General features: G+C 34.2%; 1 protein-coding gene across 1 annotated transcript; it reads left to right on the top strand.

Annotated features, from left to right (window-relative positions):
- The first annotated feature begins 2,067 nt into the window (after positions 1–2,067).
- Positions 2,068–12,875, top strand: LOC128283990 (UPF0481 protein At3g47200-like). Its single transcript, XM_053021440.1, has 5 exons — positions 2,068–2,098; positions 3,852–4,232; positions 9,594–9,810; positions 10,534–11,244; positions 12,503–12,875. Exons 1-5 carry the CDS (start codon positions 2,068–2,070, stop codon positions 12,873–12,875), a joined length of 1,713 nt encoding a protein of 570 aa, XP_052877400.1.
- The last annotated feature ends 1,211 nt before the right edge of the window (positions 12,876–14,086 follow it).

Genomic DNA, 14,086 nt, shown 5'->3' with positions numbered 1-14,086 from the left:
AACTATACTGAGTCTCAAACACATTTACCAAGGCTTAACCGAGAGTCGAATTATACAGAAACATAGAACGAGTCAATTTATCACTCAGAACAAAAATTTGCGAAACAGAGCTACACGGCCGTGTGGAAGGGTCTAGGCCTTGCGAAGATCAGAATGACCGTGCAAAAGTGGCACACGCCAATTTGAAAGAAGAACACGCCCATGTGAAAGAGGACACAACATTGTAGAAGAGGCACACGCCCGTGTGACCGAGTCACACGATCGTGTGAGTACCCCGCGTAACTCACTATGCAAAAATGTCAAATTAAGGAGCAGAGCAGACACGGCCGTGTGGAAAACTTACACTGTGCCACACGGTTGTGTGGCCAGACCGTATGACACTAGAAAACATCGAAATCTCTAATTTCCAATGTCATACGGCCGTGTGAACCGCCCGTGTGCTGCACACACCCGTATGGCCACCCGTGTGGTCACGAAACCACATCGAAACATGCCAAAAATCGAGAATTTGCATTAGCAAAGCAAACTCTAATCACTAATGGTTCAGAAACACACCTCAATTGACCGAAAACCTCAATTTCACTCCCACCAAATTGATCGATTCGCTCCCACCAAATTGATCGAAAACCTCAATTTCACACACAAACTAAACTATAAGAATTTCAATTAAAGAACAAATAGAAACAAAAACAATTCTATCATTAACCCCAATAAACTATTGGAACCCACCATTGTTTGAAAAGTCAAATGGGGTGGGCACCGAAAGTAGAAAGTAATATTGGTTGGCAAGTTGGGTTAAAAGTTGGCATGGGATAATTGCAATTTTGGTCCCTAATTGTATAGGGACATTGCAAGTTGATCCTTGAACCTCAACTATAAATAGGCCTAACCATTTCTTACTTTCTTCATCCCATAATTGCCATTCTCTACTTAAGGCATTATTCTCTCTCTTTATTTGTAAATTTCACTTGTAATTTTTGGAGTGAAATATATTTGGTAGTGCCTGAGGACGTAGGCAAAATTTGCTGAACCTCGTTAAAATTCTGGTGTTCTTTATTATTTGTTTTGCATATTTTGTGAATGTGATTGTAGTGATTTATTGTGCTATTAAATTACGATAAAGGGATATTTTGGCTAGGAAAGACTTGGTATTTAAGTGATCTTCGTGATCTACCTCTCTTTCCTGGGAATTGAACTTAGTGTGATTTTTCAGTACAATAATTTTACTCTTTCACACGCTTCCGCACAACATAAACAAAACCTACTCGCTTCACATCCGATTACAAGGGCAATCTCCCTTGACAGATAACAAGTAACGAGAATGTAAAAGCAAAAGAAACAAGAAAAACCCAAGAATCGAAAATGTGGGTAAAACAGAAAAATAAAAGAGAAATTAAACGTGAAGAAAATTTGGGAAAGAACGTGCACAAAGAATTTTAGAATAACTTAATCTTTCAAAAAATAAAAATAAATATAAAATAAATATACCTTTAAAACTTAAAACAAAACTCGAATAAAATTAATTTCTCTAAAACACTCACAAAGATTCAAACACAAAACCTAAGGATAAGCTATCACACCCACAGCCACTAAACCAATAAGGTCATCCTAACATTAAGACGCTAAGATAAACCCAATTGTTCAACCTACTCAACTATAATTTTTTGAGGGACCGGAATTAAGTTATAAATTTTGATAAGAGTTAAAATACAATTTCATCATTGTATTAGTTCATATCATTATATTTTTTAAAAGACTAAATTAAAGCCTTATGATTTTTAGGGGTTCAAGTACAATTTTACCTTTCTAATTTATAATTTTATACATTTAGGGGCCAAGGCCCCTACTTGCCACCTCCTCTGCCATTGTGTAGAAAATAAATTTGATTGTTTCGATTTATTATTGAAACAATGTATACCTATCGATATAACTGGAATCGATCCGAAACCAACTGCATTGATTTTATTTCATTAAAAAAAAAAGTTATGTTGAAGCAACAAATGGAACTAAATCTTTTAGTAAAGTCATGAGATCAAATACAGTAACTTGGCGAAGTAAATAAAAGTCATGAGGTGGTTCCTACGGTTGAAAAAGGAAAGTAAGAACAAATACCAAACTTAGAAACTTGGCGAAGTATAATTGTCATTTTATTAATAATATATATATGGAACAATTTAGTCTAATACTATTAAAAAGAATTAAATAATATCAAACTTTAATAAATTTAACATTTACTGTTTAACAGAGTGAATATTTTAGAAGTTCTTATGGTTAAATAAATGAAACATTTTGTTTGGAATTGAATTGCAATTGTCAAGATATTTTTTATACTATAAATGTTAATTCTATTTCAATTTGAACTTATCTGATTTTTTTTAATAATATAAGAACTAAATCGATTCGTTTAATAATAGAAGGACTAATTGAACAAAACAAACTTAAATATATATATATATATATATATATATATTAAAATTATGCAATACTAACACAACAAAAACGAGTTTAAGAATAATGATTAAATAAATTGAAATACTTAAAATTGCATTATCTCAAAATATATCAAATTATAATTTAATATTTTAATTCAAATTTCGTTATAAAAATATATAATTATTAATAAAAACATTTTAAATATTTGAAATAAATCATTTAACTTAATGATAATATTGAGTCAAAATAATATAAATAATAAAATAAAAATCGAAATATATTTAAAGAACTATTATTAAGCATATGAAATTCATTAAGTGTTGCAGATGTAAAATTATCCATAGCGTCTTAGCTTCTTGGTTAAGGGGAAAGTTTTAGGTTTTTGAGTATTTAGGTTCTATAATATTATTTTCAATTGTGACGTATAGGTTTTACTCTCATCACATTCGTATATCATGTGTGGAATTTGTCTAGTTCTTTTAGATTAATTCAAACATATATTTGTACTTAAATTTATATTATATTTGTATAAATGATAAATATAACCCTTGACATTTATCTTTTCTATCAAATTGGCCTTTATTTTTTTTATTTGAGTTAAATTTAGTCATTAGCCTTTCAAAAAAGAGTCAACTTGTTTTTCTTTAACAGATATGCTAACTAAAATATTAATTTTTTTAACGATATTGGTGTCACAACTCGTGTGGCAATCCACGCGCATTTCATGCTAATATAACAATACTTTTCTTATATATCACGTCAACAAATAATTTAAAAATAAGAAATAAATAAATAACATATAGATGTGGATTATTGTATGAGTTGTCATGTTTAAAATTTTAATATTTTAGTCACTATTTTTGTTAAAAATTAATTTAAAATTGCTAGTAAAATTCAACTCTTCCAAAAGATAGAAAATTAAATTGAAAAAAATGAAAATTAAATTTACTATAACGGATAAATTTGAATTACACCAAAATTATTTTCCATATGTTTATTAGGTAAGCAGAGGCGAAGTCAGAATAAATTTTTAGGGTGGACCGAATGAAATTTTAATCTTTCGTAGTCTATATCTTTATACTTTTTAAAGGATTAAATTGAATTTTTATAATTTTATGGGGTCAAAGTGTAATTTTACCTTTACTAATTTAAAATTTTTAAAAAGTTTAAGGGCCTAAATAACAATTTTACATTTTCCTAGATTCGTCTCTGTATGTAAGCTATAGAAACATTTGTCATCATCGTAGCCATTTTGCCTCCTTTTTTCCAACATCACTCAATCAGCCAAAACCAGTTTTCAAACTCACCTTGTTCATTACTTCGAGCCGGTCAGCCTGAAAATGTCTTCCACGGAGGAAGGAGGCGGCGCCGCCGGAGCAGTTTCCACTGATCAAACAATCATCGACAACAACGATTAGCGAATCTCCGGTCATTAGACAAAGCTTTCTACGGCGGCCAACCCAACTTCACTGCCAAACCATTAATACGAAAAGTCCCATCAACCCTTCGCCGTAACGAAGATTTCAAGAAGTATTTCATGCCGAAAGTGATCTCAATCGGCCCACTCCACCACGATGATCTCACCCTCCCTGAATCCAAGGAGCTCAAGCTCAAATTAGCAGCACATTCCGTCAAAAAAATTGGCCTCGATAAGGAATCCTTGTACAGAAACATTAAGAAAGAGATGGATGGCTTGAAGGAATGCTATGATCCACAGGAATTAGAGAAGTATAGCGACGATAACAAGGAACTGGCTTGGATGTTCTTCGTTGACGGCTACGCAATTTTACAAGCAGTTTGTTGAAAAGTCAAATTAAAAAAAAAAGGGGTGTTGAAAAGTCAAAATTAGGAGGTGCAAGTGGCACCGAAAGAAAAAAGTGATAGGCAAGTTGTTTAAAGTTGAATGGGATAATTGCAATTTTGGTCCCTAATTTTTTAGGCCATTTGCAAGTTAGTCCCTGAACCTCAACTATAAATAGGCCTAACCATTTCTCATTTCAACCATCCCAACCAATCTTTCTCTCTTAGTTTTCTCTCTTCTCCCATTTGAGAATTCTTAAGGAATTCTATTTGTTTGTAATATTTTGGAGATAGTAAAGTTATCATCTGGTGTTAGTGCCCGAGGACGTAGGTATAATTTACCGAACCTCGTTAAAACTCTTGTGTTCTTTTTGTCCTATTTTTCTTTCAATATTTGAGGGTATAATAGTAGTATTTAATTGTGCTATTAAATTACGTTAGAAGGAATATTCTGACTAAGGAAAGACTTGGTATTTAAGAGATCCTTGTGATCCACCTCTCTTCCCTGGGAATTGAACTTTGTGTGATTTTTTTAGTACAATAATTTACACGCTTCCTACCCTATTGGAACAACAAGTGGTATCAAGAGCCTAAGGTTAATCGTAGTATGCTCTGTGGTTGCAGTTTAAACTGATCTTCCACATCAGAAAAGATTTCCTTAGGTATATTGAAAGATTATGGAGAAAACGGTCGGTGTAGGAGCTTCAACATCGTCCATGTGGACAAGACCGACAATTGCAAATGCAAGATTGGCCGTGGAGATCTTTGATGGCACGGGCCATTTTGGTATGTGGCAAAGTGAGGTTCTAGATGCCCTTTTTCAGCAGGGTTTAGACATTGCCATTGATGAAGAGAAACCAGATGATGTACAGGAGAAAGATTGGAAGGCGATCAATAGGTTGGCATGTGGCACAATTCGATCATGCCTTTCTCGAGAGCAAAGGTATGCTTTTTCAAAGGAGACTTCTGCAAATAAGTTGTGGGTGGCACTTGAAGAAAAAAAATTTTTGAAGAAAAACAGTCAAAATAAGCTCCACTTGAAGAAAAGACTGTTTCGCTTTACTTACGTCCCAAGTACCACAATGAATGATCACATCACCAAATTTAATCAGTTAGTCACTGATTTGCTGAATATGGATGAGACATTCAAAGATGAAGATTTGGCTTTGATGCTGTTGAGGTCACTTCCTGAGGAGTTTGAGTTCCTAGAAGCTACTCTACTTCATGGCAGGAGTGATATATCTCTGAGCGAAGTCTGTGCGGCCTTATATAGTTATGAACAGAGAAAGAAGAACAAACAGAAAAACTCAATCAGAGATACAAAAGCTTTAGTAGTCCGAGGTCGTTCATACACTCGAAAGAAAACTCAGAAGGGGAGATCAAAGTCAAAGTCCAGGCTCGGGAAAGATGAATGTGCCTTTTGTCATGAGAAAGGCTACTGGAAGAAAAATTGTCCAAAGCTGAAGAATAAGGGAAAAGTCTGTAGATGCTTGTGTTGTAAAGCATGATACCGGTGACTCGAACTATCATTGGTTGCATCATCATCGTCGTTCCATTCGGATGAGTGGATATTGGATTCGGGTTGTACCTATCATATGTCCCTAACCGGAGTGGTTCTCGATTTAGTTGAGCTAAATGGAGGAGTTGTTTATATGGGCAATGACAATGCTCAGAAAGCTGTTGGGATAGGTTCAATCCAATTAAAGAATCAAGATGGATCAAACGAGTTTTAAGCGATGTTGATGCGTGCCAGTTTGAAGAAAAATCTCATCTCATTGGGAGCCTTGGAATCCAATGGTTCAGTTGTTACTATGAGAGATGGGGTTTTGAAAGTGACATCTGGCGCACTTGTGATATTGAAGGGCATCAGGAAAAATAACTTGTATTACTACCAAGGTAGTACAGTTATTGAAGCAGTCGCTGCAGCTTCCGGCAACAAAGAATTAGACTCAATGCAGTTGTGGCATATAAAGTTGGGACATGCCAGCGAAAAATCCTTGCAAATTCTGGCAAAGCAAGGATTGTTGAAAGGTGCAAAGGCTTGCAAATTAAAATTTTGCGAGCATTGTGTTCTGAGAAAGCAAAAGAGAGTGAAATTCGGCACTACTATCCATAATACAAAAGGTATTTTGGAATATGTTCACTCAGATGTGTGGGGGCCTTCCAAGACACCTTCATTGGGAGGAAAACACTACTTTGTTACTTTTGTTGATGACTTTTCCAGAAGAGTTTGGGTGTATACCATGAAAACTAAAGATGAAGTGCTTGGAGTTTTTCTTAAATGGAAAACTATGATCGGAAACCAGACTGGCAAGAAAATCAAGCGGCTTAGGACGGACAATGGAGGGGAATATAGAAGTGATCCGTTCTTCGATGTGTGCCAAGAGTATGGTATTGTTCGACACTTCACGCTTAGGGATACACCACAAGCAGAATGGAGTGGCAGAGCATATGAATCGAACATTCTTTGGAGAAAGTTCGATGTATGTTGTCCAATCTTTGGGTTGGGCAAGCAATTTTGGGTGAAGTCGTGACATACTGGCCATCTTGTTAATCGTTTGCCATCATCTGCATTAGAAAGAAAAACTCCTATGGAGGTATGGTCTGGAAAACCGGCTACAGATTATGATTCCTTACATGTGTTTGGATCCACTGCATACTACCATGTGAAGGAGTCAAAGTTAGATCCGAGGGCAAAGAAAGCTCTCTTTATGGGAATCACTTCTGGAGTGAAGGGATTTCGTCTTTGGTGCTTAAGCACAAAGAAAATGATCTGTAGCAGAGATGTTACCTTTGATGAATCTGCCACATTGAAAAAGGTAGCAGATGAAGATATTCAGACAAGCGATACTCCACAGCAGGTGGAGTGTACTCCAAAACAGGTGGAGTTTGAGCAGATGGGGATTTGCCCAGTTAATAAGTCTAATTCTCCAGCCACAATGGAGGAATTAGAGGTTGAAGAGGTTCTGACCCAAGAACCATTAAGTACACCAGAACCAGTTGCAGTTGCAAGGCCACGGAGAGAAATTCGTAAACCTGCTCAATTTACTGATATGGTGGCCTACGCCCTTCCCGTTGTTGATGATGATATTCCTATCACTTATCAAGAAGCAATGTAAAGCTTAGAAAGTGATAAATGGAAATGCGCCATGGATGAAGAAATGCAGTCTCTCCGAAAGAACAATACTTGGGAGTTGGCGCAATTACCGAAAGGTAAAAGGGAAATCGGATGCAAATGGGTATTCGCAAAGAAAGATGGATCTCCTAGCAAGAAAGATATTCGCTACAAGGCAAGATTGGTAGCTAAAGGCTACGCCTCGAAGGAGGAATTGACTACAATGATGTATTTTCCCTGTTGTGAAGCATTCCTCCATCGAATTTTGTTGGCCTTGGTAGCACAGTTGAATTTGGAGCTAGCTCAACTTGATGTTAAGACGGCTTTCTTGCATGGTGAGTTAGAAGAGGAGATCTATATGACTCACCAAGGATACATGATCTTGGTGGTAGAAATTGGGTTTGTAAGTGAACAAATCGCTATATGGATTGAAGCAATCCCGAGCAAATGGTACAAGCGATTTGATAGCTTTATGAGAAGCGAAGTACACAAGAAGCAAATATGACAATTGTGTATATTTGCAGAAGCTGCATGACGGATCTTTCATTTATCTACTCTTGTATGTTGATGATATGTTAATCGCTTCGAAGAGCCAAAATGAGATAGATAAGCTGAAGGCTCAGTTGAATCAAGAGTTCGAGATGAAAGATCTAGGTGAGGGCAAGAAGATTCTCGGCATGGAGATAAGTAGAGATAGACCGAGAGGCAAGCTTTGTTTCAATCAGAAGCAATATCTGAAAAAGGTATTACAATGTTTTGGTGTAAATGAAAACACAAAACATGTAAGTACCCCACTTGCTTCTCATTTGAAACTTAGTGCTCAATTATCTCCGAAGACTGAAGATGAAAGAGAATATATGGCAAAAGTCCCATATGCTAATGCAGTTGGGAGTTTGATGTATGCGATGGTGTGTACGAGGCCTGACATTTCACAAGCTGTTGGAGTTGTGAGCAGGTATATGCATGATTCTGGAAAAGGACATTGGCAAGCTGTGAAATGGATTCTACGGTATCTTCAAAAAACCGTAGATGTTGGTTTAATTTTTGAACAGGATGAAGCACTTGGTCGGGTTTGTAGTTGGATACGTTGATTCCGACTTTCTTTGGTGATTTAGATAAACGTCGTTCAACTACGGGGTATCTGTTTACTCTTGCGAAAGCCCCAGTGAGTTAGAAGTCTACCTTACGATCTCTGATGAGTTGTGTCTACTACTGAGGCGAATATATGGCGATTCTGAAGTCATTAAGGAGGCTATTTGGCTTAATGGATTGTTGAAAGACTTGGGAGTTGTTCAAAGTCACATAAGTTTATATTGTGGCAGTCAGAGCGCTATTCATTTAGCAAAAAATCAAGTCTATCATTCAAGAACCAAGCATATCGACGTAAGATATCACTTTGTGCGGGAAGTCTTTGAAAAGGAAAAATTCTACTTGAAGATTCCGACAAAGCAGATAATCCCGCAGATATGATGACCAAGGTGGTAACAACAATCAAGTTTAATCATTGTTTGAACTTGATTAACATCCTCGAGAATTTGAGCACCTTCAGTGTATGGCGCCGAGAGCGCATTTGAAGGCACTACAAAAGATAGCTTTATCGAATTTGGGGAGCTGAAGGAAGTATGTGAAGATGTGATTATCCTAATCAAATCTTCAAGGTGGAGATTGTTGAAAAGTCAAATTAAAAAAAAAGGGGTGTTGAAAAGTCAAAATTAGGAGGTGCAAGTGGCACCGAAAGAAAAAAGTGATAGGCAAGTTGTTTAAAGTTGAATGGGATAATTGCAATTTTGGTCCCTAATTTTTTAGGCCATTTGCAAGTTAGTCCCTGAACCTCAACTATAAATAGGCCTAACCATTTCTCATTTCAACCATCCCAACCAATCTTTCTCTCTTAGTTTTCTCTCTTCTCCCATTTGAGAATTCTTAAGGAATTCTATTTGTTTGTAATATTTTGGAGATAGTAAAGTTATCATTTGGTGTTAGTGCCCGAGGACGTAGGTATAATTTACCGAACCTCGTTAAAACTCTTGTATTCTTTTTGTCCTATTTTTCTTTCAATATTTGAGGGTATAATAGTAGTATTTAATTGTGCTATTAAATTACGTTAGAAGGAATATTCTGACTAAGGAAAGACTTGGTATTTAAGAGATCCTTGTGATCCACCTCTCTTCCCTGGGAATTGAACTTTGTGTGATTTTTTTAGTACAATAATTTACACGCTTCCTACCCTATTGGAACAACACAGTTTACATGCGTTACGGTAATGATGATGATGATGATGGTAAATTGTTTATTAAAAACGATTTGCTGACATTTATGTACTCGGATCTGTTCTTGCTGGAAAATCAATTACCTTTTCGTGTTCTTGAATTGCTTACAAGCCAGAGAGAAAATGGCGAAAAGTTCATGAATGCAATCCAAAGGTTCATCGACGATACTGTTATCAACCCAGGCGAGCACAGGTAATTTAGGGAATTAAATAAAGAATCATTTTTGTGGAGTTTATAAATGTTAAAAGCTTTTTATAACTAGATGGGTGATGGACTCTCATTTCCAGTTGATTAGTACATTCAGTTTAATTATATAAATTTTGAAAATATTAAAATATAAAAATAATTCCATGGTATTAATTTATGATTTTTTTAAATTGAACAATTATTTTTTAATTGGAGGGCCTAAATTTTAAAGGAATAAAATGTAAATTTTCATTTCTTGGGAATGACCCTGCCTCTCGGTTTGCATTTATGTACATTTTTAGAAATAAAAATTATGATTTTAAATCCAACTTTTCAAAATGAAAAAGTTTAATAACTTAAAATGGTAAGATTTTTGCATTAATATAATAATAATAATAATTTATTTTAATTAATATTGTTTGAATCGGTTTAGATTGAAAATTAACGAGACATCAATCTAAAAAAATCATTAGACTAGCTGATTTAAATACCTATATGAATAGGGTAAAAAATTTAATTAAACCGTACTACTAAATCAAAATTTTAATAATTTATTTAATTAAATCAAAGATTTATAAATCAATAACTTAATCGGTTGGATTATCTATTTTGAAAATCTTAATTTTAGGTTCATAAAAATTAACAATTCCAAATCCAACAACAAAAAGAAAAAAAAAAAGAAAAGAGAAATTACAGCTTGGCTTCCAACTAACACAGATTTTGGTGTAGTGAATGGTGGCGGGAGCAGCAAAAAGAAGGACAGCAAATTCACTTATTGCATCTACTACGAGTAAGACTCCTTACCGAAGAAGCAAAACCATGGTGGTGGTGGTGTGGGTGGCGTTTGCGGTTTTTCAATGAACACGGATTTAGCAACGAAGCAAGAACAAAACGGTACCATTCACACACCATTGGTAACGTAAAAGAGCTTAAAAAGGCCGGGATATGGTTAAAAGCAAGCAAAACAAGTTGTTTAACCGACATCAGTTTCAACCATATCTTCTTCTTCGGAAAATTACGGTTACCGCCGATCACCGTTAATGATTCAACCATGAACTTAATAGCTTACGAAATGTGTCCGGATTTCGACAACGATTTCACCGTCACTTCATATATGTGTTTCCTTGATTTATTGATCGATGAAGCCGAAGATGTTAAAGACCTTAGAGACGCCGGCATACTATACAATAGATTGGGGAGTGATGAAGAAGTGGCTAAGCTTTTCAATAAGATGAACAGTGATTTGGTTCCTAGTCCGATGATTTACAGTGGGGTTAAACGGAACATACATAATCATTGTAAGACAATGTGGATTAATCATGCGGCTCAAGGTTATCATACTTATTTTAGGAGTCCTTGGACGTTTTTGGCATTTTTGGGTGCCATTGCTGCACTTACTCTCAGTGCTTTGCAGACTTATTATGCCATGCATCAACAAAAGTAAGTGTTGTTTACTAGTCTTTTTGTAAACTCTTGTTATTTATGATAATTTTGTAACTCCTGGATTTTCGATTCAATCTATTTAATTTTTGGTGTTTTAATGAAAATTTTCTTTTAAAAATAAAATTTAAGAGTTTTAATCAAAATTTATGATAAAATTAATGGTTAACTTTTGAAATTTTCAACAAGGCTTAATTAGGATTTTTAAAAATTAAGAGTTCTAAGTAAAAATGTCAAAATTTTGAAAGATTTAATGATGATTTTCTAAAATTTTAAAGGGGTCTCCTCTTACATTCTGTCCTTAAATTGAACCAGTTGATTTATTGATTTCTTTTTTATTATTTAAATATTTTCAACTAAATGCACAAACTAAAATTTTAACTAATCAATCCAATTTAACTATAAAAGTTAACAATTCAAACTCGTTTAACATTTACCCAAAACAATTTTTTACCTAAAATATATTTTATTTTAATAATACAACCCAAAAACCAAAACCTTTATGAAATAAATTTCTTACATGCTGAAGTGTTTTGAAGTGTGTACTTGTTTTGAAATGCTTTTATATTTTTTTTTTCTTCAATTTGTGGCAGCCAAGGCTCATCCAACCACAAAAATTAAAGGCTGGTTGAAGAGCCCTAAAGGATTCAAGGCATCAAGGCTTAGTATATTATATTTGTGTTTAATTTATTATAAATATTGAAAGTTAATAAATTTTATATACATTTTACTAATGCTTTTTTAATTTTTTTTATATACAATTTATAGCCTGGGTCCATTTGTTTGACCATGGTGGGTGATGTATCCTAAATACTTACATCATTAGAGTAATATGTGAACTTAAAATCCATTTAACCATTGTTATACTGAGTTTTAGTTCGATTAATATAAGTATTGTTGTCAATACAAAAAGACATAAATTTAAGGTTGTTAAATTGTCTTTATCCTCTCATTTAATGGTTGGGAGTTATTGTAACGAAAATCTTGTACCGTTATCAAGTAATAATTACAATTGAAGTGTGATTTCGCATTACACAATGTTAGAGCATAGGTAAATGCAATCTGTTAGGTGGTTAAGTTGTTAAACTTTCTGTTAAAAAGTTGTTAGTAGCAGTTCAGTAGTTACCCTCCAAAAGTCTGTTTAAATACACTTGCACTATTTGATCGAAGAATACAAGATAATAGCTAAAAGTTTCAGATTACTCTCTAGTAATTTTCTGTTTCATTCAAGAAAGTACATATGCTTACATGGTATCAGTCGCGTACGATCTGGTGACCTGCTTGTGCTGCGCAATTTCATGCCTACGTCAAACGACTCTGTTTCTACGAACACTAGTAATCCGTCCAATTTCCAATCTGCAAATTCTCATTTAATACAAAGCTTTCCTAGGCATGATACTGTCAAATTAGATGAGTCTAATTTTGTGCAATGGCAGCATCACATAAGTTTAATTGTTGGAGGCTATGAATTAACTGGTTTTCTTGATGGTACTTTACTTGCTCTACCGAGGTTCATCCAATCTCAGGAGGGTCCTCCGATTCCGAATCCAGAGGCTTCGTTGTTTCACCAGCAAGATAAGCTTCTTGCATCATGGTTACTTTCTACTGTTAGTAGCCCTCTGCTTTCCTAATTCACGAATGCCAGATCTGCGTGTGATGTATGGACTACAGCGACTCGCTTGATTGCCGCCGCCACCGGCTCCAAATTGTCGTGTATTTGACATGAGCTCTGTAACAGCCCATTTTCAAAGAGGTCAGAATAGTGGTTTTGGGACCACAGATTCGAGTCCAAAGAAGAAAATTATTTTAATAATATTTTATAATCTATAATACGACAATAATGTTGTGAAAAAATTTCGTAAAGGAATTTTAATGATTACATGCTTAAATCGATAAAGGACCAAAATACACAAAGTGCAAAAGTTGAGTTCTAATAGCTAAAAGGATTAAATAGCTATAGAACTTTAAATTGGAGGTCCTTATATGGTAATTAAACCATGGTCAAAATTTCCAAGCTGTGGTGTATGATTGATTCCACTAGCTTTTGGATTAATTGTTCTTTTAGTCCTAATAAGTTTGGGATTAAATTATAAATAAGTTTATTTAGCTAGAATTTAATTAAATTAAAGGACCAATTGTGAAATGAAACCTTCCTTTGATGGTAACTGTGCTATATATTTATGTGTTGGACAAAAATGGCATAGATTTGGTGTTTTAAATTAATTATTAATGAACGGTAATATGCTAATTTAATGAATTAAATTAAAATAAAAAAATAAAAAGGAAGGAAGATATTTTTTTTTTGGTACTGATCATCTTCTCCAAACCACCGAAACACCATGGCAAGAAGAACTAAGGTTTGGCCATGCTACACGCATAGCAAGTCATTTTTCATCCGCTTTTTTTAATTTTTATATTTTTAAGATCGGGGTAACTTAATCTATCTATTTTGGGAATTTATTTGAAAAGTTATCAAAGTATAAAAAAAATTTCATGGATGAATATGTTAGAAATTTTAAATTTATGATAGAAAATGAAAGGTTGTTGATATATAAACAACTTTTACAAAGTGAATTTTGATGGAAACATGATTTAGGGACTAAGTTGAAAAAGGGTAAAAGCCATGGAAAATTATGAATTTTATGAAACATGTGGCTGTAAAAATTATATTAGAATTTCAAATAGGCTTGGAATAAGGATTAAATTACATGAATTTCATTTTTTGAGCCTAGGGACCAAATCCAAATTTATAAAAAGTCTAGGGGCAAAATGCTAATTTTGCCTAAAACATAAATTGAGTTCAATTGAATATGAAATGTATGAAATTGATGTTAAACTCATT

The sequence above is a fragment of the Gossypium arboreum genome, chromosome 11 (genome assembly GCF_025698485.1).
Source record: "Gossypium arboreum isolate Shixiya-1 chromosome 11, ASM2569848v2, whole genome shotgun sequence".
Lineage (NCBI taxonomy): Eukaryota > Viridiplantae > Streptophyta > Magnoliopsida > Malvales > Malvaceae > Gossypium > Gossypium arboreum.
This window is presented reverse-complemented; position numbering and strand designations above follow the sequence as displayed.

Excerpts from the sequence above, each read along its gene's own strand:
- LOC128283990 (XM_053021440.1), top strand. The coding sequence starts at position 2,068 with ATGAGGTGGTTCCTACGGTTGAAAAAGGAAA. Across the intron at positions 2,099-3,851 it reads CCTACGGTTGAAAAAGGAAA|CGAATCTCCGGTCATTAGAC; the intron begins GTAAGAACAAAT and ends AACAACGATTAG. Across the intron at positions 4,233-9,593 it reads CGCAATTTTACAAGCAGTTT|TTTACATGCGTTACGGTAAT; the intron begins GTTGAAAAGTCA and ends GGAACAACACAG.